The sequence below is a fragment of the Alternaria dauci genome, chromosome 1 (assembly GCF_042100115.1).
Source record: "Alternaria dauci strain A2016 chromosome 1, whole genome shotgun sequence".
Taxonomy (NCBI): Eukaryota; Fungi; Ascomycota; class Dothideomycetes; order Pleosporales; family Pleosporaceae; genus Alternaria; species Alternaria dauci.
The window spans coordinates 1,643,889-1,666,435 of record NC_091272.1 but is presented as its reverse complement, the minus strand read 5'-3'; the positions used below and the strand labels follow the sequence as shown (position 1 = coordinate 1,666,435).

Below are 22,547 nucleotides of genomic sequence, written 5' to 3'. Positions count from 1 at the left end.
TGAGGCTCAATTCGACCTTGGCTGGTCTAAACAGAACGATTGGCAAGTTTAGGCAAGCCAGGGTGAATTGCGAGACTCGACTAATCATTGAGTCCGGAGAAAAAAAACCCACAGCGAGCCAGCAAAATAAGCAAACATGCCTTTCCTGGTTCGTTGACATCATTTCACTTTGGATAGTGAGAGCAAAGCCAACCAAACCAGAGCTGAAGTCGCAAAGAGCCTTCCAGACTGTGCTCGGACGTCGGGTTCACGATAACCTTGGAATCTTGTGGCTCGGCTTCGGATTTTGGAGACGGAGGATGGACGGCCCATTGCCGAGCATGAAGACAGGTGCCGAGGATTTTCGTCCCTGGCGGAAGATGGGTACCACGCTTGGCGCCAGACTGCTCCTCAATACAGTGTACACGTCACCCTGAGGCTTGGGGAATCGAATTGTCCAGGATGCGCCCAAATGAGCGATAGGGTGACCAGATATTTCAAGCTGGGGTCTTGAATTGAAACGAGACCCTATACGTCGTCGGGGCCAGAAGGGATCCCGTGACCATCGATTCTCGCGTTTGGGAAACGACTAGTGGAGATCATGAGGCGGAGTTCAGGACTGACCTAAACAACACCTGGGCGGAAGTCTTGGTTGACCGACGCTGCGGCATGCCCAGCAATCACACTCCGTGAATTAGTGCGGAGGAAGGTTACGACTAATACCCCTTTGCGCAGTAATTACACGATAGAGACGGGTCGTTGTGCGTATGTGAGCAGGCGATTCCGTCGCGACTCGATTGGCAGCTCGGCAGCCGGCACGTCTGCGATCCGTCCACCTTTGCCTCAGGGGGCATTGTGGCGCCTGTGGCTAATGGCTCGCTCATCTTGTACGAGCAAACGCGAAATACGCATCTGCCTCTTGATCGCCTGATCGTCCTGACATGTCGAAACGTGCGGTGAGCAGTCTCAACGTCGGCTCTATCTATGTGGAACATGCATAGATCAGCGACGTATTCGATGTCTTGCGATGGGCAGGACCCTGTTTGTTGGCAGTGCAGGTGCTACAACCGGGCTTGTTTCTAGAGTAATGCCGCCTGATGGACGCGGCCTCGACAATGACAACGGCTCAACGATGCGTCCAATGCGACAACCCCTGTTGTGACCAAGCTTTGTGGGGCACATTCATCAACTTATGTAAGCCAGACAGGTTGTCGATCTTGCCAATCATGTTGGGCAGAGTACTGATGGTTTCACGGGAGCAGTTGTATTCATGCAAGGCCCATGTCAGCGCAGCCAGACTCCTGACGCTACCATGATAATGCAACAAGGCTTTGTATGGAGAGACAGAGATTTGCATCACGATTCCCATAACCGCCATGAAACTCTACTGAGCTATGGTTGGGCAGGGCCAACTTTCCTCGCCCAACGTGGCAAGGAAGACCGCTGTTACCTGCCTCTAAGAGGCGGCTACAAACCTGCTAGACTTTGGACACGAACACCTTCTGTTTTAGAAACAAGAAAGAATTGGCATCTGATCATTCTGAGCGATGATCTCTACAGCTTCAAGAAGCTTGGTGGCTACCTAGGTACGATGGAATGAAGGCCTGATAACAGCGGGGTTGATCGTCACGAACCCTGAGGTGTTCGAGAACCGCCGAATTTACAAACGAGTTGATGGGCTTACATGATGACTCTTACCAACTCCGCACTGGTCAGGTCGTAAGCCATCCAAGAACGCGAGATAATTCGCCGAGCCCGCACTGTACTTCAGTAGACTGGAGACATATGCCGTTACCACTAACAAGCCATGAGCTCCGGGAGGACAGCCGATATGCTGAAGCCTATGTCAGCGGTCTGCATCACGGCAATGGTGAGGTCGCGAAGAACCGCCTAAATTGACGGTCAACAGTGCTGGTGTGTCGCATGCATTCCACGCTTGGACTGCATGCGCTGACACTCATTACACGTGAAATGTATCTGCGTATATGAGCCACATCCCGCCAAGACATTACAGGCCTTGTCAGCGAAGGTGTCGTATTAGACGCATCGAGCCTGATGGATACGGCATTCGCAAGAATGTACGAAAGTAACGGCTTTCAGCCCCTTTGCCTGACGACGCTTCGTGGGGGTCGCCCAACACCAAATCTCCCAGACCAAGAAGATATGTGCTTTGCCAATAGTGTAGGTGTGCAACGATGCATGATGCTTGATAGCGAGTAACTCTTAAGCTTGCAGGTGAGCGTAGATGAGCGTAGGTGGGTATGGATGAGTGAACAATCGGGTGGTTAAGGGTTGTGGTGGCTCAAGCAAGGGTAGTCATGTGTAACCGAGACTACCTGGTTAGGAAAGACAGAAGACGATGCGACTGCCAGTGAAGCCAATGCGTAGTAGCGACTCTCAGAGAGCAATGTTAGCCAACCTTGGAAAGCTAGTTTCACATTGACCATACTGAGATCTGTGGCTGGAGCAGAGTCATATGCAGAATGCTGTCAGCAACTCTACACGACGCAGTCTGCTGAATGTAGTGCGCTTACAATGACAAGCGACGGCGCCCATGAACAGTAGACAGTTACTGGAGCTCTGTTTTGTTCCCAACAGTATTTCTGCTTGTTCAATGACATGCAGACGGGACGTGGCGTGAGTCTTCACATGGAGATTTGCGCATATTCACTGAGCTTATCTCGCTCCACTCCCCTTTGAGACCGGACGGGTCACTTGGAGACAGACGGGTCCTCTGAAGTTGCCGCCAGCCGTTTCTAACGTCCGAGAGAGCGAATTTTCAGCCAGAAAAAAGATCGCTCGGCTGTCAAATCGGTCAGCTAGTTCTGCCTTTGTTCGGCCGAAGCTTGAGCATGTACAGAGTACACCTTGTAGTTACCAGAAAACACGGTTGAACGAATGTTATTAGTGATAAAGCATAATGATTACAGGTGGACTGACGATCAACCTTGCACCTGATGAAGCACATGGTCGACGTTGATGACGAGCTCGGCAAAAAGCCCAATGGCTGGCAACCCGCGCCTTTCTCGAGATTCGGGAAGCGCGTTTTGTCCGCACATTTTTGGTCGTGGAAGTCGTGTTGCCGGTACCCGAGTACTGCGATGCGATCCAGAGAGATTTTCGAGCTTACTTACGCCCGCGTATTCGCCGAACTCACGTCACCTGTTCTGCTGCCACAGGGCGGATTTTTCTCCATAGCAAGTTTCGTGGGCCACGGTCACGGTCCGCTCGCTGGCCGACTCCGCGCTCTCGCTTTTTCAAGTCCTCCGCCAAATGAGCCCAGTCCTTGAATGGTTGGTGCCCTGCAACAGGCCAAGCATCCTTGCACATCGACTAATGTAATCCAACGTACGTGCGCCGATTGATGATGTGTAAGAAGACAGGGGTCCTTAGCTGCCCAGGGCCGGCGGATTTCATAATTACAGTTTCATTACTGAGCTTTTGCGTCCAAGGGCGCAAGGTTAACGCCGAACGTCCGCCTTAACTATCCTCTGACGTGAAAAGATATAATGCTTTGCTACCCGCAGAAGGCTACGCTCTTATTTAGAGCCTAATTTCCACTTCCACTTCTCGACACAAGTGTGCTTGAACATCCTACTCCATCAATCAGATACCCCATCGACTACAACATTGACTTGCCATTCACATCAGCCACACCACTCACATTGTATACTATCCACCCAACTCAAACCAGCCACCATGTCTCCTCATAGGTCAGATTCCATGGAGGCTCAGGACAACATCAGGAAGCGAGTGTGCAAAGCCTGTGACCGGTGCCGCTTGAAGAAGTCAAAAGTATGCATCATCTCAAGCATGTTGTGTGTGTCTCTCTAACCGTATTAGTGTGACGGATCAAGCCCCTGCACTCGATGCAAAGCCGACAATGCCATCTGTGTATTCGGTGAGAGGAAGAAGTCGCAAGACAAGGTCTACCCCAAAGGGTACGTTTGCTCGTTACTCCTTTAGTCTTGTTTGGTCTAACAAAACACAGATACGTTGAGATGCTGGAACAGCAACAAACGCAATTGGTAGCCGGTCTTCGTGAGCTCTACAACCGCCTACAAAGAGGCGAGAGCTGGCCAGGACAGCCGTTGCAGGAATCTACAGGCGGCCATCCATTGACACACGACATTCTGGAACGCCTTGACCTTCTGCACTCATCCGGAGACGACAAGAGCCATTACGAGGGCTTCGAAGAAGACACTGCTCGCATGCAACAAAGACTGATTGAAGGAGGAGCTCCTTACACACGAAGACGCGCATCCGTCAGCTCAGACTCTGATCACGGCCATGTTTCACCAAACTCATCGTATAACGGCACCCCGACCACCAAATCGTTCGCCTTCGACAGCCCATTTGCACGCCACAACGCGCCGCCAACACCGCCAATGAACAGCCCGTTTCCCCGACAGTCTCAAATAGTATCGCCAGTCAAGCAAGAAGCACCAATGGTACAAACACCCTTTATGAGCAGTACTGCGATGGATCCCTCGACGCTGTCGCGAGCGCCATGGATGAACGACACCATGATGATGGAAGACCCTGTAGATTTCAGCAAACCCATGTACGGATTCGACAATTTTGGCGCGTACGATCAGAACATGACGGTGGATCCGATTTCGATAAGCCAAAGCGACCCAATGATGCCAGACTGGAACATCCATAGCGATTTGGATTTCAGCAGTTTCATACAAAACCCCGTCGGCGCATGATTGTTGGTCCGGGCTTAACTCCGCTTCCTCCTCCGTGTTTTCGTTTAGCGTTCAAGCGTTTTGGGATACCTTTCATTCCTATACGGCGTTCACTTGGGTCATGGCAATCGGCGTTGGTCGGCCGGCTTCCAATGGTCTTCTGGCGAATTTCCTTTATCTTTTGTCGATGTTTCGACGGTTCACGATGACGTGAAATATTGCGCAAAGCATATCTGGGACGAAACTCCGCGGATCGGCACTTTCGAATAAAACACTTTGGTCGAATCTACCGACCATTCAGGCGGTCATTCATGGCGTTACTGTAAATCTCGAATGTATCATAGTCGAAGACGATGTTAATCACCATGCTCGCGGCTTTCAGTGTGCGCGTTTTGACTTTCGATTACTAATTGCTGCTTTCAGCCCCACGCCCCCTTCGCTCTTACCCGCACTGCCACAAGTTCATCAAACAAAGCGACCCAGGTCCCTATACGGCATGCCGTCCGACGCGTCGTATGCGTACTCGCGAGTGAACACATTTGCCGTACTGGTGACGACGGCAGAAAGGATGGCCACGAACGCTCCACATCCTCATTAGGCTAATCAATCGCCGCATAGGTACCTAACGTCTGCAGCGCGCACTCTGTTCTCACAGCCATAAGCTCCAGTATCCAAGGAATCTTTTACGAGCATTATCCACCTCTTTTTTCGAGACAGGCAATACTTGAAGCAAAGACTACTAGCTGAGGTACGTCGCCGTCCTATAGCTGCCCCGCTTCTGAACGTTTACCCCTCATCACACCACATCACACCTCACGAGAGTGCAGCAATAGTCGCAGCTGCACACAGCGCCCGAACCATCCAACTAATCAGGAACGTGTAGTTTAACATACGGGAATTCGCCTATCGCCAAACTAGATCAGCCACATTGACGCTCGTATCATGTCTTCTACCGAGGCCTTTACATTTCTGCCCCTGGGCGCTATTATTCAAAAGTTCGTGGTGAACGGAAAGAACGTTGTCCAGGGCTTCCCGTCTGAAGAACTGTACAAGCAATACAATGCCCCATACTTTGGTGAGACCATTGGTCGTATAGCCAACCGCATATCCAAGGCAAAGATCAACGACCTCAACGGGAAGTCCTACCAGCTACCAGCCAATAACGGTCCTAACTCTCTTCACGGCGGAAATCTTGGCTGGGGAAAGCGAGAGTTTGAAGGACCATCCACTGTTGACCGCAATGGAAAGGAGGCTACCTTCTTCAAATACATCAGCAAAGATGGCGAAGAGGGCTACCCCGGTACTGTAGAGGTACGCGTGTGGTACGTACAAGCTAAGGAGGAGGTGGACGGTGCTCAACAGGAAGTCCTGTACATTGAATATGAGGCTGAGTTGGTTGGCGATGAAGTCGAAGAGACCGCAATCAATATGACTAACCACAGGTAAGTTCTGCGACGAACCTCATACGAATGTCAATACTGATAGCGTATAGCTACTTCAACTTATCTGGAGGACCCGCCATCACGGGGACAGAAGTGAATCTCATCACAAACAAGTACCAAGTCGTAGATGACGGAGGCATTCCAACTGGGCCTATCGAAGAGTACCCTGGCGTCAGCGCCAAGAAGACCTTCACCTTGGGCGAAAAAGAGCCCGATATCGACGACTGCTTCGTTGTCAACACTGACCCGAGCAGCATCCCCATCGACACTCGGTCCTCGCCTCTGCAAAAACTCGCGTCCTTCTACCATCCAGAGAGCAAGATTCACCTTGAAATCCACTCGACTGAACCAGCTTTCCAATTCTACACCGGCAAATATATCGATGTACCTGCTGTTGGCGATGTACCTGCCAGAGGCGCCCGTTCTGGCTTCTGTGTCGAACCCAGCCGCTATGTGAATGCCGTCAATGTTCCCGAGTACAAGTCTATGATGACACTCAAGAAAGGCGAGAAGTACGGGACTAAAATTGTGTACCGCGGCTGGTCGGCTTGAGCCTTGCTTGGAGCATCTATTTGGGATATTCGTCTCAGACATTAAGAGAAGCTAGCTTAAGTCACGATGACCGTGGTTTATTCGCTGGTCAACATTATAGTTTACGAACACCGACATTCACTCTTGATACGTTTCGACTACTGTCTGTCTAGGACGAATAACCGCCACATCATATTTGATACTACGCTCAAATGCACAGTCTTCTAGATCTTATCCTTACGCACGTATTGCTCACACCACTACGTCATCCCAATGGGTCCGACTGTCTAGCGGCTCGTCTTTTAGCAACAACCCCCCATTGATCATGACTCGGCTTTCTCCGTTCGAAGATCTAGACGTCTAGACCTTCGGCAACCAGTCCGTAGAACGACGTCACACAAATGTGGTTTCAGGGCCGCCTAATATCTAGCTCTGAGTCCGGCGAGGGACAAAGGCTCTGCTGCCGCTTACCCGTGGTAGAAAAGTTTATCTAAACCTCATCTTTTCTAATGGTAACTAGCATATGTGTAGATCACAAACTGTGGGGCACCCGCACCCAGTACTCCAAGGTCGATATCACCATGAGTGGATGAAGAACATAAATTGACTTCTACCAGAGTCGGTTGACGCACAGACGCAACGGGATGCACTCATGAATCCGCGACAATACTGAAGAGACCCTGTGAAGTACAACATGTATTCCCACATGGGAACAAGGTGACGGGTATCTGAAGTTTGCGGCTTTTGGCGCCAAACTGCAGTTGCCGATCCTATGGGCCCTGCTGGAACTCTCTCCGCATTCAACCATGCCCTACCGTTCCGGCATTGTTCCTCAACCACGTTATCGGTAGACTACTATTTGTACATTTCCGTGACATGTGTTTGCACATGAACGAACAGCGCCGCGGGAACAGCGGCAAAGTCCAATACCGGATTACGATCACCGATGCGACGTTGCCTGGGCATTGTCACACCCCGATCTTCTCCCGAGGTCGTAGACGAGAACGGGAGCGTTTCTGATGATCAACAGCATTTTCCAGGTCAATCAGAGCTTCTTGAGTGAGTATGGATATAGGACACGCGGTTAGTACACCTAGTACCAATCAGAATTGTGGAGTAGGCTTGGCCGGACCGCTGAAACTGGTATCGTTGTGCAGCCTTCCTTTCCCCGCTGCGCGTCGCTCTTTTCGGTACCACACATTTGGGATATTCCACATCCCGGTCATTCGATGGCATGAGGTCGCGCAGGCGTGTCCACTCAGTCCAGTCAGCTCCTTCCATATGATTCGAAAAAATTTCAGTCGACTCAGAAATTTCTCGTACGACCGCTACTGACGGCTTTACGATTGATAAGGCCACCAGATACGAAGCAAGCAACTGACTCGGCACTTTATTGCCGACCGCATGTCGCGCGTATCACAACGCGTGTGACAGCGCGTGCGCATCGACATCAGTATCGTAATCACCCAGCAAACAGAGTCGGATAGCAGCCTCCAAGTTGGGCCGGGAGGCTCGATTCACTTGCTTTGCTCGATCACGGCCAGATGCGCGAGGTTTTGCTTTCGATACACGACCAACATGTGCTAAAACGTCTAAGCCCCGTTCGCTAACTGAGAACAACGTAGAAGAAGCAAGGCCATGCGGCTAGCGTAGATATACCGAAAGCATATTGGTGTTCCCTGAGGGTTGCCGATCTCAACGCCGACTGCGATGGCTAATCGTGGTGTTTGCACCACGAAGAATCGAGCTCGTGGTGGCTGGCTGCTGGCGTAGCGTCTGGATTGAGCCTCACGGTAAGCAATGTTGCGACAGCTGTAAACTCGGTCAGTTAGGCGTGATTGCATCAGTGATGCCAGGGGGAGCCATCTTACACCCAACATACCCACAGTACCCGCCTGCAGGCACGACATGCTTTACAGTCACTCTCACGTCCACAACCCCTCATACTAATCATCCTTCGGCTTGATCCGAAACCCAATCTAGAGCACCGAACACCACAAGAAACCTGACTTTTCCCTCCTGCACACCACGCGTTCCTGCAAACTAATGAAACGCCTTACGACTCTCCGCTCCCGCGTGCAATGTTCTCAATACAGCGACCACACTACCAAACCCCCATAGCCCTGTTAACTAGCTTGGTGCAGGCTTGATACGACACTCACATCGAGTCTGCCCTTGGCTACATCAGAAGCCCAGCAAACGGAAACTTGTTTCGATGTATGCTCCCTTGTCCGCATTCGGCAACATGGCATATTGCATATATGCATAACAAATGAATGATTAGTTTGGCCAAGGAGGAAAGACAGCTCTAGAAAGGGACCGCTACATGTACAGTATGCATACTATGGTCGATTTGTCGATCTCCCGAAATGTTTCGGAGAGCAATTATTGGTTCGCCCATTCGGATACCGGCACGCTCAGTATCCGATATCAGCAGTCCGTGTAAAGGGGGGCCAAAGGAATCAAAAATGATTTGTTTAACACTTTTTTTGCGATGACGTCGACGATCGTGGGTTGTTTCCATCTGCGATGTACATGTGTGTTCTTTCTTGGCAGGAAGGGGTGGCTGGTTGGTCTCGGTTCAATGTCGGGTCCAATACCAATGTAGTGGTATGGCGTGAACAGGTTTTCCTTTTCGCACGTGGACTAGAAACGAAAAGCAATCCTTTTTCCTCGTATTCACCCCAGGGAAAAACGGAACCTGCCGCTGCAGTGCCCAATGAGCTGCTCATTGCTTCTTCGTATCGACTTTGGGACGACTGTTAGGATCAGCATAGTACATAAATACCAACGTAGCATGCCATCAACAGTACCAACGATCAACGTGAAGTGACCTTGCTCTTTCACGATTTCACAATCGGTCGATGGCCATGGTGATCTACGTGTAGGTGTTCAGCTGCTCGTCCAATCGGCCTAATGGACGGCAAGCATACAGCGCAGACAACGAACGTAAAAACGCAAGGAAATAGTGGGACATGAGGTCGTTTGACCAAGAAAGAGACGGTGGTAATAGATTCTCGAGCTATACTGGAAGCACCCACTTTGTAAATGTTGACCTCCTCCAAAGGAAAATGACATTCGACGACGATACTGACGTCGTATACTGGTCTTTAGGTATGCCGCCTGTAATGCCAAAGAAACACACCAGCGGATTCGTCGAATCCCCAAATGCACCAAAAACTCCTCGCTGTGCGGTATGATTGGTCCTTTATGATGAATAATCTCTATGGGTTGGGTATTGGTCTTGCGATCATGTTGTCCTCAGAGTGTAGAAGAGGCGGCGTTTAGAAGTTCTTCTTAGGCCTCATGTCCACAATCTCCAGCGGCGCATCGGTCAGCTCAACTACGTGGCCTGGTTTCAACGCTTCCGTGTAGACGTTATCAATATCATGAGGGTGGAAGATACCGGGTCGGCTGCAGTTAAGAATGGCTTGTTTGCCTGGTGGGTCGGTGAGGCGGAAGCATCCCCAGCTGTCATATGGTCAGTGTCTTGAATGCAGGCATGAAGGAGCATATGAGCATACCTAGGCTGTTTTGTCGGAGCGCACACGATTGCGATGCTTTCCGGCATCATGACCTGGTATCCGACATGGGTATGTAAGTCTCTGCTGCTCATAAAGCAGGTTTGTGTTGGATGTGTATGGATCCAGCCAAGGACCATGAGCTCCTCTTTGTCGCAGTAGTCGAAGAGCTCCTCCTCATTCAACGTCTCGCATGTGTCGCTTGTGCTTGTTTGCTCGGGGATGATAAGGCGTGTAATGAATAGGGCGTTGGACTTCAATATTCCACCCAACATACCGCATGTTTCCAGGTTCAGACGTGTGTTGGACGAAGCAACGGCCAGGAACTGATTGCGCAATTGGGACGGCAGGAAGACAGGACGAAGGGGATCGCCATTCTCGAGGAAGGCAGAAGGCTTGAATGTAAACTCGTCGAGTTCAGCTGAAGGAGTCAGAGGTCTTTGGGGTAAAGGTGGCGCGCTCTCCGAGATCTTGCCTGGGACAGGTGGAGGCCGTGAGTGGCCGAATCGCGCATCGTACGTAGAAGCTGGCGACTTGGGCGGCAACGGCGGTGGCGCTGATGGTGTTCCAGACTGTCTGTATATCTGCTCTTTTGGAGGTCGTGCAGGTGCTGCGTCACGCGACTGTGAGTCTGACCATCGGTCTTGAGCGGTCTTGTAGGGAATGGTAGGGTAGTGATATGGAGACGCGGACTGAGACGTGGGACGCTGGGTTTTTCAGTACATGAGCCACAACAATGTTGCACGAAGCTCACCGAGGAATATGATGTTCTATGGCCGCTCTGCTGGAGCCTTGCAACTTCTTGCAGTTGGTTCGAGATATCATCTCCATCGCCTGCTGGCTGCCCAAGCTGATTCTGCCAGCTGTCCCAGGTACCTCCACTTTGGCGTGCCTGCCCCTCGTCTGACATACCATGCTGTCGCACACCTCTTCTGATGGTGTCTCTCCGCCGTACTTCTCTCTGCGCCAGTCTTGCGGCCAGTGACTGGTTCTCAAGAGAACGTGCATCGATTGTGGGTCTGGAGTCGAATGACCTTCTCTTGGATCCTCGGTCTTGAATCGCCAGCCCGTCCAGCTCCTGGGGAAGCGTTCCGACGCCGTTTCCCTCCAGCGACCTCAGGGCCTCCTTCTGTCTCCGTCTCCTGTCTTCGTATTCCTCATGTCTCTTCTTGATGCGCGGCGCGATCTCCTCGAGCTTCTTCAGGTCGCGACTGACGGCTGCTGTTGCAGCATTCAGCGCTTTCCGGTTTTCTGGTTTATTTCTATCCGGGTGGCCTTGTAGTTTCTGGAGGACGAGATCGGCGTGTCGGTATAGGAGGAGATAGGTCTGCGCATCGTTGCCCTCTGCTTCATAGACTTGGGCCTCTTTTTGCATAGTACTGGCCGTGCGCAGCCAATTCGCCAACGGGATGTGCGCATTGTATGTGTAGTTCCCGGCTTGCTCCGTCACCTCGGGGAGGCTCACGGGGGTGTTGATGGTAGCCATGAGAGTGGGTGTTGTGAATGCGGCGGGGTGGGCACGAGGTACAAGTACCTGGGTCTTCGCGAATGGTGCCTCAAGGCAACAACTTATCGACGACAAGCAGGACCGCTACCGGTGTGGGTGAAGGTTACGCGTCCTCATCAGCGACACGTGAAGATTATCTCGAGCGCTGCATCACGACAATCAGGTCTGTGGCACTGTGATGGGTGAATGCTGCATCAAGGCGGGGCATTCAGGGTCCTGGTGCGGCGCGTGGCAAGCACGGCCAGTCCGTCATGACATAGTTGGGCATCAAGCACAGGGAACACCAAGTGAAAGGGGCACAAAGGGGCAGATGGAGCAAGTAGGAACCATGGCGACATGGTAACAGGAACTAGTTGGCAGCGACATTCCACATGCCGGGCAACAGAGGCGGCAGCGCGTGTTCACGCGTAAGGACATGGATGTACAGATCCACACAGTCTAATCGCGTCTAGCATCCAGATATACGGAACAATGTTGAAGAGCGTCTAACAGTATCATGTTGCCTTTTCATTTGTCCTCAGAGTCCTCGGACAGCTTGTCCCACTCGCTGTCGGTTGATATATCACCAGTTGATTCTCCCATGCCCTTCCGTCTCTTCAGCGCATCCTCTACAGGTGCCGCCAGACTCGTCGTCGCGCCCGTGGTGCTAGCAGCAGTAGGGCCCCCGCGACCCGCAGAAGCCGAGAGCGGTGTTGGGCTGTCTGGTTCACTTCCGTCAGGCTTCTCAACGAATACGGTGCTCTGCGTTTCTGGGCGTGGCGCACGCGGCGCGTTTGGTTTGGGCTTGAGAGTCTGCTTCTGCTCGACCTCGGTGTCGACCTCGGTGTCGTCGCCTGAGTCCATTCCCTCTCCATCGTCGCCTGCGTCAGCCTTCTCTTTGCCGCCCCTTCTGGCTTCCCGGATACGCTTTGCCTCCTCCTCCTTGGCTTGCGCAGCGCGGAGCTCCATCGCAAACCAGTTGATGGACCACCAAAGCCCTCCGCACAAGACGGAGAGGATGACAAAGTGTATGCTGTACGTCGCAATGAGCATGACGAACAGAAGGACCTGGAGCGCGGCGAACGAGGCGTTTGTTGCGATAAGGAGCGTCGGCGTCGGCCCCGCAATGAAGATGGACTCCCATAGCTGTTCGAAGAAGGATGCCATGGTGAGAGTCTGAGTTTCGGCTCGTCGGGCGGTTGGTAGTCGTGTGTGTCTCTGTCCAGTGCTGTGCTGTGCTCGCTGTCGGCGCTGTACTTGTACGGCCCCACGATGCGGCTGCCTAGCCAAGTGAACAGAGTGGAAGGTTAGGTAATGCACTTCTGCACACGTATGTAGAACTCGCGTGCGAATGCGACTGCGCCGTTTACCAGCGCCAGCGTGAACTGACGGGACGGCGTGCTGGAGACTGGAGAGATGCTCGATTGCTGCTTGATGCTTCGGCGGGGCTGGCTTCGGCAGAACTGTTTAAGCTAAACCCTGACCCTTTCTTACCGCGTCACGCGTCTTGCCCCGTTATATTACTCCGACTACTAGCCGTCTAGAGACGGGCAACCATACCTCGTGATCCGTCATTACTGCATCACGACTTCAATGCCCTCTTGTTGCGGTACAAGGATACACGCTGGTATCTAACAACATGCTACAGAACAGGTCACCTGGATTGGTAGCGCCGGGCCCTTTTCTCCATCACCCCGAGAGTGTAGAGTCTCGGTGGCCGCCTACTGTATCGCGATAATCATTCCTCCATCACCCCCGGACCGCCTCCCCCTCCACAGCTCCGTAGTGCTTCAAAAACCTCCCCCAAACAATTCTTTCCCCCATCTCCGCCACAGCAATCGGCCACAACACCCTCCCAGCTCCGTCTTCCCACCCAATCGGTCTCACCCCCTCGAAAGCATCTTCATACTCAGGCGCCGCACTCATGTATCCAGGATCAACCGTGTTCATGGCGACACGCTTCTTACGCCAAGCAGGCTCTGCCTCCGTCTCAGTAAGCATATTGAGCGCGGCTTTGGACATGTTGGTGTGCACGTGTTTGCCTTGTTTCGCCGACGAAGACGTGTGAGACTCGAAGATGCCTTCGCGGGAAGAGACGTTGATTATGTAACCCTGGGGTTTGGTAGGTTTCTTGAGACTGCTGCAGCCCATAAGAGGAAGGAGCTCCCGGCAGAGGATGAAAGGGACGAATGTGTTGACCGAGAGAGCGGAACCAACGTCTTCGTATGGTATCTCGGATATAGATTGGACCCAGGAGGATTTGGTGTAGGGCGCTGTTTGAGCGGTCGTTTCGTAAGATGCATCAAGCATTTCCGCCGAGTCTGCAGAGCCTGTCTGTTCTTCCAGAGAGCTCCATGGCTGCACACTACTCGGCCCAGGGTCCAGCAGTCTCATTGGCAATTCTCGTCCTCGCACTCTGGTAGTGTAGCTCCCCTCAATCAACAGATCCCTGTGCGTTAAGCGTTTACTCAAGGCTTGTTCTCGCTTCATGGCCAATTTCTTCCTTTCCACGCTGCCTGTAAGTGTCTGCGCTGCGTTATTGATCAACGCAGACAACCTCATGCACCCTCTATCAGCCCATTGCTTCAGGCATTGCTTTGTTTCATACACCAAATCGTGGGCGTCCTTCGCACACCTGAAATCTGCACCTATCACTCTTAACCGATCCTTCCATACATGGGAGTCTGGCTCTTCAATGTACCGCGATATAGCATCATGCGGATACCGCGTTGTGGCGATTACTCGGGCACCGCAGCGCAGAAGACGCAACGCCGTGTGGTAGCCAAGATTGACTCTCGCTCCTGTTACCAGCGCGGTGAAGGTATGTGGTAAGACCAGCTTCGACGGAGTCGAAAGCATGGAAGAAGAGTGGTTGAAAGATCCGCAGGGTATGCACATGGCTGGCTGAGGAGGGTATGGGGTCGTCATAACCATACGACAGATGTAGCACAAACGTTTGCGTGGCGTCGGTGGTGGCCTTGGGATTTCCGTCTCCTGTGGAGCAGATTCTGAGACGGTGTGTCGACTAGGAGCAACTCGCTCCTCCAACCAAGCCATGATAGTGATAGCTGTGGTGTCTCGTTGGATTATGGCAGCCTCTTGTAGATGCGCAATAACTCTCAAGGTAGTCGAGAGGTCCGCACGAGGTATCGCATTCTCAGCCATTTCCATTTCGTGGACAGTTCCGTCTGGCGTCATGTTTGATCCACCTCTCTTCAGATGCCGCCGAATCCTGCTGAGGATGTTTTCGTACACTACGCGCGCCTCATCGCACCATGGCTCCCACGATTACCCCCGCAAGCCACAGCTGTATTCTCCAAAGTCCCCGAGCTAGGTAACAAAGACGCCATTTGCCGCCGGTACGGATACCTTTCGAACGACCTACCATTCAGTTTCAACGACCTGGCAACATTTATCGATATGTACCAACAGTGTCGTTTGTTCAGGGCAGAAGAACTGGCAGCAGAGCTCTACCGTCTGGCAGCTATCTACGAAGCCCATCCAACTCGTCTCAAGGAGCCGTTTAACCCCAAGGTTCGTGCACCCGAAGACCTCAACACGCGACATGTTCCCACTGATATGCGTCGCCGTGCGAGAGAAATGATTAGGAGGGCGAAATACGGGAGGTGGAAAACCGGTGAAGGACGCATTGCCTGGTTCGCATGGCCGGCTCTCGTGCCGTATGAAAGTCAAGTGGAAATGTTCCAAGAACATCTTTCAGATGCCGCAGATATACAGGTTGCGCCGGCGGATATCGTGGACAAATGTCGTGCTGTCATCGCGAATGCTCCATCCTGGGCGCGAGATACTACAGAGGGAGAGGTTGATACGGTGACGCACCTGTCTGAGGCGCTGGAGCAGCAGCACCTGAGTTCGCATAAGCTCAACCCCAAGGTTCTGATACGGGCCTACAATGTAGAGCTTTTAAGAAAAGCACCTGCAGGATTACCAATTCTTCCACGTAGCGATGCGGAGTTGGAGTGGCTAGAGAATTTTGCAGTGGTGGCAACGTGGATGGAAGGCAAAAATACCCGGTAGTCTTCAGAATCATTGGAGATAGTCTTATTGCCTGTACTCGTATGTTCACATGAAAAGTACAAATCAAAGGTTGTCGAACACGACGAAAAAGGGAGTCCATTGGCATAGTATCTTCATCTAGCGTCCTCCAACGACAGGTGGTCCCGATTTCAATTGATTTTTGAGATACAAATCGACATATTCTCGTTCGGGCCAACCACCCCACTCTTCGACACTTTCGATTTGTGTTTTGATAAGAAGTGCTATATCTTCTGGTGCGCCAAGTGGATAGTCGGCTTTCGACTCTGAACTCTCACCATCGACAGCCAATCGCAATGCCACGAGTGTCCTGAAAAGAAAGTTCTTGCCTGAGTGCTGAGCTTCTGCGCGCGCCGTCACTTCGACACGGTTTTTGGTGAGCCAGATGGTGAAGGAATAAAGGCCCTCATAATCGCGGAGAAGAGTTAGTGCTCGTACATAAGCATGTAGATCTGCAGGTCCTGGAATGTGTGATGAAACGACGTTACTACCAGTCTGGCGACTTAGAGGTGACTGCGCGTCGGCATCAACACCAACCAAGCTATTGAAGAGCGTCCGGAGGCGAAGGGAACCGGTGGAAAGGACATGTCGCGTGTCTTCATTAGATGCGAAGCCTCCTTGGATGGCCTGAGCAGCGAACCGGGTCGACGTACAGACTAGGCGGAAAATGTCGTCGTCGACGTCGAGATCCAGCTGCTGCATCTGTTCAAGGATTTCACCGACACGTCTATATCGAGAAACAATGGCAATTCGGTCGTCAGGGTTGGTATCTCTCTGCCATACCAGCTTGTCTATGATGGCAGCCCAAGCTGGTCGGTAAGGCAGCCTATAATGTCTAAGAAGCATGTACGCGTATTCGACAAGATATTGCCTGCTCGACCTGAGCTGGAGGGCATGCTGTTCTGGTGGTAGAAAATTAATTTCCTTGGGCAGTAACTGTTCGACGCGTCCAAAACGACACAAGAATACAACGATGGCTTTGAGAAGATAACCCGGGATTGGCTGGTGTGCCATATCCTGGTCGTGAGTTCCATCAAGGATTTGGCCTATCCTGCCATTGGATTTGTTCTTAGCCATGGCCAGTATATCTAGACCCATATGGAAATCGGGACACGTCTCTATTAGGAAGGCGAGCAGGCGGGTATCAAGCTCGACCTGAGCGGTCTGCATCCGTTTAAATAGCTCCCGGTAAGTGGGAACCGGCTCGCTAATGTAAACGTGGTGTAACGTGGACAGCGTGTCTGGCAAGACTTCTTTCATATCTCCTGGTAACAAATAAGTGGCGCCTTGTTGTGGAGTGCCACCTGTCTCGGATGAGGACTCTGGGCTTGTCGATCTTTGTACTGTACCATAATGCAGCTTTTCGAACATTGCAAGATATATTGCGGGATGGGTAGGTTCTCCAGAGAGCTCTTGTGAAAGGAAGCATGCCCAGGCCTCCCTGCGCGTGCGTGTCGCTCGTATACGGCCAGCCCAGAGTAGAGCACGAAGTCTGTTAGCGTTGCGATATTGCGAAGAAAATAGGGGGAAAGACGTTCGAGTTTGTATCGTTGGACTAGCGTCTGTGTCCCAGCCAGCATAGACTTGGGCTATGTCTTCCCACAGTCGGCTGCTGTATCCAGCTTCGTGCATACGGTGTAGAAGCTGGGAAGCTCGGGAAGCACCGAACTCGTAGCCTTTGTCCTCATCCATTGCTGTACGGTTCTCCTTCCACGGAGGCCAGCCATACCCTTTAAGCTCAGCCCACTCTCTTTCTTGTGGTGTCTTGGCATGTGCCAGCTGATTGCGCGCTACAGCGCGGAAGCCGAGATGCGTCACTACTATTGCCGGCGACTGACTGGCCATGTATGCAAGGATCCTGAACTGAGCCTTTTCTTGGTGGGCAGCGGCCAGTAAAGGTCGAGATGTTGCCGGCAGTGATAGCAGCTGGAGGAGAATGTTGCAAAACTGCGTCAAGTCTGATAAGCTTTGTGGTGACGGAGTATCAGGTCCAGACGTGTCGTCGTAGAGGCGGCTTGCTTCAAGGACGAAGAAGGACGCGACCCATGGCATTGACTCAGGCCGGTGTCGTCGCACATGGCGGAGTAAACGGATGATGATGACTTTAAGTTGGGACCAGCTTATCGACTCGGAATGCGCAACACGGACGAGGTGCTTCATAATGATGCCAAGGGCAGGTCCTGTGATGTGCCTACGACGTAAGAATAACAAAAGTAAGAACAGAGGCGGCATCTCGTGGCTTTGTTCGAAAACCCTTGCTGCTTCAATTGATTGCGGCACCACGAGAGAAACAGCCCATCGATCTACGCTTTCCATTGTGTAGCCTTGGCTTTGTAGCAGGTCCAATTCCAGTGGAGCAAAGTAGAAGTGCGACTCTGGTGCTGGTGTCGTTGTGTGATGTTGGAGAAAACGGGCAAGGACAGAGTAAAGCGAGACGGGTTGACGCCGCGGAATAGTGCTGCCAGGAGGTTCCGTCTTGGGCTCGCGTTTGCGCAAAAACAGTCGTGGCACAGTGTAGGACAGATCGGACTGGTTGCGTGGGGCAAAATAAAGGTCTCTGGCCGGGCCGTTTATCGAGGCAAGGACTTTTGCAGGCCTACTTGTGCGCAGAGCCTTCCTGGCTGCGCGGGACAGTTGTGGCCGAAACATGCCATCGTCCTCGGTAACGTCCTCGGTAACGTCCTCGGTAATGTCCTTGGTAACTTTCACGGTATCGTCCACCTCGAGAAAGCCTTCGTTGCCGGAAGCGGGTACGGAGTAGCGCCTCGGAGGCCGCTGAAGCTCGTCATGGCGATGGACGGCTATGCTGTGGCGGGGGTTGAGAGTCGTAGGGCCATGGGAGAGCAGCAGTCCCGAAGGGGTCCAGACACGACATGTTGAAAAGAGGGACGTATGTCGCTTTTGAAGATGGGTGACGAGGCTGCAAGAACACTGGCAAAATAGGTCAGTATGTATGAGCCTTGAAGCAGCAGCGGCCGACACACACCCGGTAAGGTATCAGGCGCGTCGCACGACGGCCGAAGCGGTACGTATTACCTGGAACTGCCAGGGAGAGTATAGAGGGCATTCATCTGACGCAACCAACGTGGATAGACGCGTGTGGGGGGCAATTGCGGCTGGTTGTCGAGGACGGCAGGAAAATCGTGGGTAGCGTATGCTCGATTGTCACTAGCGCAGTAGGTATGCTCCAGTCGCAAACCACGTCTTGGACATGGTCACCACCACAGGCAGCGGATAAGACTGTGAAGAGCGAGCACAGTTGTGGAACAGCAGACTACAGTAACGAGGTCGACGACGCAGCCAAGGAAGCACGGCAACCGTCACAACTCGTGAGGTCGTGTTTCCCCGTGGCACGCTGCGGCACTCTAAGGTTTGTCTTGGCACCTCGCGTTGGATTCATCGCTCGCTGCACGCACTCTGACCAAACCAAGTCAACTGTGGACAAGTTTCCAACACGACGACGCAGCCCCTGGAGAGATATTTGCGCGTCAACAGGAGCCGTCTGGGGTCCGATTACGCGCTTCTGCCAATTTCACCGTCGCGCCTCCGGATATATCGCGGCGAGGGAATGCTGTGAAGGAGACAGACTAAGAACGACTGCGGCCGCCCTGAGCGCGTTCCATCCCACGGCATCACTCGCGCATCGCCAACAGCAACCCCCCAAAGTCACCATGGCCGCCGCAAACGGCACCCTCAGCCCGCCGTCGCTGCCGCCCGCGCCCAACTCGCCCTCTGCCGCAAAACGCAAACTCGCAAAGCCCCATGGCATTGCCGCCAACGGCGCATCCACGCCGGCGCAGGGAGAGAGCGCAGCCGCCAACACACGCTCGCTCCAGGCGGTCCTGGGCGATATACTCGCCGTCCTCAAGAGGTATGACGCATGCAAACACTGTCCCGCGCCTACGCGTTTTGGCTGAGGCGGGCCACCTACGCTCGCATGTTGACACTGAACAGCTACGACACAAAGCCCTCGATCCTGTCACACCCCATCACCTCGTCGATAACACGATCCGCGTCCGGAGAAGCCGACTCGAAGCGCACCAAGCTGACCCCGCCCAACGGCCCTGCGACCATTGCCAACTTGATCCAAGACGGCTCCTACGAATCTTTGCATGCATTGGAGAAGGATGTCGACAGCGCTGCCGCCGAAATCCTGGCATCCAACGGCCCAAGCGACTCGCCAACCGCGCCAACATCGCCCGAGGATACTGCGCTTCAAGGCAGAGTGCTTGCTTTCCAAACCGTCGTGAAGAACCTGGTTGCTAGGGAAGATGCGCGCAAGGCGCATGGCCCAGCAGAGGACGCCAACGGCGATGCGGATGCCCAGGTCTCGACAGAGGATGGCACCCCTGTGCCAATAAAGGAGGAGGAGCAGGATGCCGACATGCCCCAGAGCAGGACCGTTCTTACGCTGTACGGAAGCGCACCCCCAAAGCAGCTCTTCTCCAGCTTGCAGCAGCCCCAGAAGATACCGCCCGCCCATGGAATATCTACGCTCGATACCGCCGTCAAGGTGACTCTGCCCCTGCGCGAGACCAACCTGCCCAACCTCATCTCGACCACCGAAGTATATCCTCTCTCGGATTCAGACAGCAAGAAGAAGATTGCAACTATTGGAGAGGTCTTCCGCGCACCTCCCCACCTGCCTCAGATCAGCCCTCCCAAATCTGCTCGACCAACGACGAGCAAGGGCAACAGCACCATCACCTTTGCGCACCAAGAAGCGCCCAAACCCCGTCGCAAGGCATCGCAATCGTACGCGCATCAAACTCTGTCTTCGGGCTTCTGGCTTGGATATGGCGGGGTGGATATGCCCAAGGACCAGACCTCACCCACGGCAAAGCAAAAGAGCAGACAGCGGGCGTTGAGCATGGGTGAAGCGCAGCAGCCACCGTCCGAGGCGATCCTGGTTGCAGTCCAACAGGCCAAAGAAGACGCCTTGTTCCGCAGTGCCTACTCGAGCTTTGCTCCGACCCGAGATGACAGCTCCGCCATTATCCCGGAAGAGACCAAGAACATGGTATGGTGGCAGAAGGTTGGCGAGAAGCGCTTCAACGACATGTTCCCAATCGATCCTGCTCTGCTTGATCCCGAGGAGGCTAGGCGAGCCCTTACGAATGGCACAGCCGACGAAGACGAACTGTTCAAGGAGGCTGTGGAGAATTTCACACCAATCGAGGGAGGTGAATTGCCTGGCATGGAAGAGAAGACGGAAGAGGAGAAGGATACAGACGAGGTGCTCAAGGAGATTTCCGAGCTCTTGGAGACACTCGCATCTTACCAAAGGATACGAAACCTCTCCCTCACAACCAACCCGCGCACACCTGTCGTACAAAACGCATCCCTCGCGACTCTGGCCGGCAGCCCATCCACACCCTCGTCCGAAGAGTTTGATGTCTATCAGATTCTCAAGTCCCAGCTTACCTTGTTGATCTCACAGCTTCCGCCGTACGCTGTCGCCAAGCTCAACGGAGACCAGATGGACGAGCTGAACATTAGTCGAACCATTCTGTTCGATGCCAAAGAGTACAAGGGAGTTTTGGAGGAGGACCAGTTGTCTAAACTGGCAAAGACACCAGGAATGACTGCTGCGACACCAGCTACTTTGGCTCGGACAAGCTCTGGAACCAATGCGCATTATCCCACGGCTAGCCACCAGTACAGCCGTCCAGGACAGTCAGTGCCTCAGTCTGGCGCTCGTCCAGTATATACGCAGCCGCAGCCGCTCCATCGGTCATCTTCGATGCATCTGCAACGCTCGCCGTCGGGTGCCGCGCAGACATTCCAACCAGGCGGCACATCCTATGCCCCTAATGCTCGACCAGGGTATTCGGCAACCCCATCGTACAGTCAACAGACGCCGCGACCAAGTTATGGGACCACACCTTCAGGGCAGTACTATCCGCAACGCTCTGCACAGCCAAGTGGCTACAGTGGCGCAACGGGCTCGCAGTACTACAGCTCGACACCGGCACAGGGTCAGAATCGATATGCCGCACAGCAGAATCAGGGCAATTTCTATCCCCGCTCACAAAACGCGGCGCCTCTGTACAACGGCACACAAGCACCGCCGCCACGCAATGTGTCGCCCATGAAGGGCGCACCACCTACGCCATCAGCTTATGGTACACGGCCAACATACGGCACGCCGGTGTCTGGAGGCCAAATGCGCAGCACGTACTATGGTGGTGCATCGCAATATGCTGCTCCACAGACGCCTGCTGCCGCTGCCCCTTACAATGGCGTACCCGGCAATCCGCAGCAAATGATGCTTGAGCGGCAACAAGCCCAGCAGGCACAGGCGCGGCTCGCGGCACAGAACAGTTTTAGCAGTAGCAGGCAAGGGTCAGGGACGCCGCAACCTCCCAACGGGCCAATGTATGGCGCCAACGGGGCGTCCATGTCGACGTAAGATGCTTTGATGAGTAAGTGTGAATTCGCATGGTGTTCTGGATACCATAGATGAACTTGCGGCGTTTCGGAAACTCTGGCAATAAGCGGAGGAGGGATTATCATTGCCAGCATGTCCTTTAGTTGGTGTAGTCAGTGTACTTGGCGGTGATGACGCGGTGTCAGGGTTCAGCAGGCGCCTTGTATTGACTATATCAGCATATTCATCGTAACCAAGGTTAATCTCAATTCACTGGACCAACTGCCACGAGCATCCATCAAACGTGAAGCATGACCTGCCTGCTAGCTGTGGCTGTGACGTGGCGTGGCGCGGCGTGGACCCTGCATTCCGCTTAGAGTTGCCGAAATGACGTCGCGCAACGCGTTCTTGCCGGCAAAGCAGCTGGGCGTCAGTCAAGTCGCAGATCGCAATCCTCAACGCCGGCCTTGG

At 53.3% G+C, this 22,547-nt stretch overlaps 5 protein-coding genes across 5 annotated transcripts; 3 read left to right on the top strand and 2 right to left on the bottom strand.

Annotated features, from left to right (window-relative positions):
* The first annotated feature begins 872 nt into the window (after positions 1–872).
* Positions 873–5,031, top strand: ACET3X_000527 (uncharacterized protein). The gene is made up of 4 exons (XM_069447832.1): positions 873–1,173; positions 1,242–3,774; positions 3,823–3,920; positions 3,971–5,031. Exons 2-4 carry the CDS (start codon positions 3,679–3,681, stop codon positions 4,689–4,691), a joined length of 915 nt encoding a protein of 304 aa, XP_069310769.1. The 5' UTR covers positions 873–1,173; positions 1,242–3,678; the 3' UTR covers positions 4,692–5,031.
* Positions 5,032–5,612: 581 nt separating this feature from the next.
* On the top strand, positions 5,613–6,664 carry ACET3X_000526 (uncharacterized protein; the record flags this gene model as incomplete). Its single annotated transcript, XM_069447831.1, has 2 exons — positions 5,613–6,112; positions 6,163–6,664. The coding sequence occupies 2 exons, from the start codon at positions 5,613–5,615 to the stop codon at positions 6,662–6,664; spliced, it is 1,002 nt and encodes a 333-aa protein (XP_069310768.1).
* A 3,263-nt stretch (positions 6,665–9,927) lies between these two features.
* ACET3X_000525 (uncharacterized protein) lies at positions 9,928–11,650 on the bottom strand (the record flags this gene model as incomplete). Its single annotated transcript, XM_069447830.1, has 3 exons — positions 9,928–10,114; positions 10,168–10,871; positions 10,919–11,650. The coding sequence occupies 3 exons, from the start codon at positions 11,648–11,650 to the stop codon at positions 9,928–9,930; spliced, it is 1,623 nt and encodes a 540-aa protein (XP_069310767.1).
* Positions 11,651–12,116: 466 nt separating this feature from the next.
* Positions 12,117–13,084, bottom strand: ACET3X_000524 (uncharacterized protein). Its single transcript, XM_069447829.1, has one exon. It carries the CDS (start codon positions 12,815–12,817, stop codon positions 12,179–12,181), a length of 639 nt encoding a protein of 212 aa, XP_069310766.1. The 5' UTR covers positions 12,818–13,084; the 3' UTR covers positions 12,117–12,178.
* Positions 13,085–18,926: 5,842 nt separating this feature from the next.
* On the top strand, positions 18,927–22,351 carry ACET3X_000523 (uncharacterized protein). Its single transcript, XM_069447828.1, has 3 exons — positions 18,927–19,076; positions 19,138–19,577; positions 19,661–22,351. Exons 2-3 carry the CDS (start codon positions 19,378–19,380, stop codon positions 22,116–22,118), a joined length of 2,658 nt encoding a protein of 885 aa, XP_069310765.1. The 5' UTR covers positions 18,927–19,076; positions 19,138–19,377; the 3' UTR covers positions 22,119–22,351.
* The last annotated feature ends 196 nt before the right edge of the window (positions 22,352–22,547 follow it).

What these genes read in the sequence shown, in the direction of transcription:
- ACET3X_000523 (XM_069447828.1), top strand. Translation starts at nt 19,378, where the DNA reads ATGGCCGCCGCAAACGGCACCCTCAGCCCGCCGTCGCTGCCGCCCGCG. An exon ending in ATACTCGCCGTCCTCAAGAG is followed by an intron (nt 19,578 to 19,660) that starts GTATGACGCATG and finishes GACACTGAACAG; the next exon opens with CTACGACACAAAGCCCTCGA.
- ACET3X_000527 (XM_069447832.1), top strand. Translation starts at nt 3,679, where the DNA reads ATGTCTCCTCATAGGTCAGATTCCATGGAGGCTCAGGACAACATCAGG. An exon ending in GCCGCTTGAAGAAGTCAAAA is followed by an intron (nt 3,775 to 3,822) that starts GTATGCATCATC and finishes TAACCGTATTAG; the next exon opens with TGTGACGGATCAAGCCCCTG. An exon ending in GACAAGGTCTACCCCAAAGG is followed by an intron (nt 3,921 to 3,970) that starts GTACGTTTGCTC and finishes AACAAAACACAG; the next exon opens with ATACGTTGAGATGCTGGAAC.
- ACET3X_000524 (XM_069447829.1), bottom strand. Translation starts at nt 12,817, where the DNA reads ATGGCATCCTTCTTCGAACAGCTATGGGAGTCCATCTTCATTGCGGGG.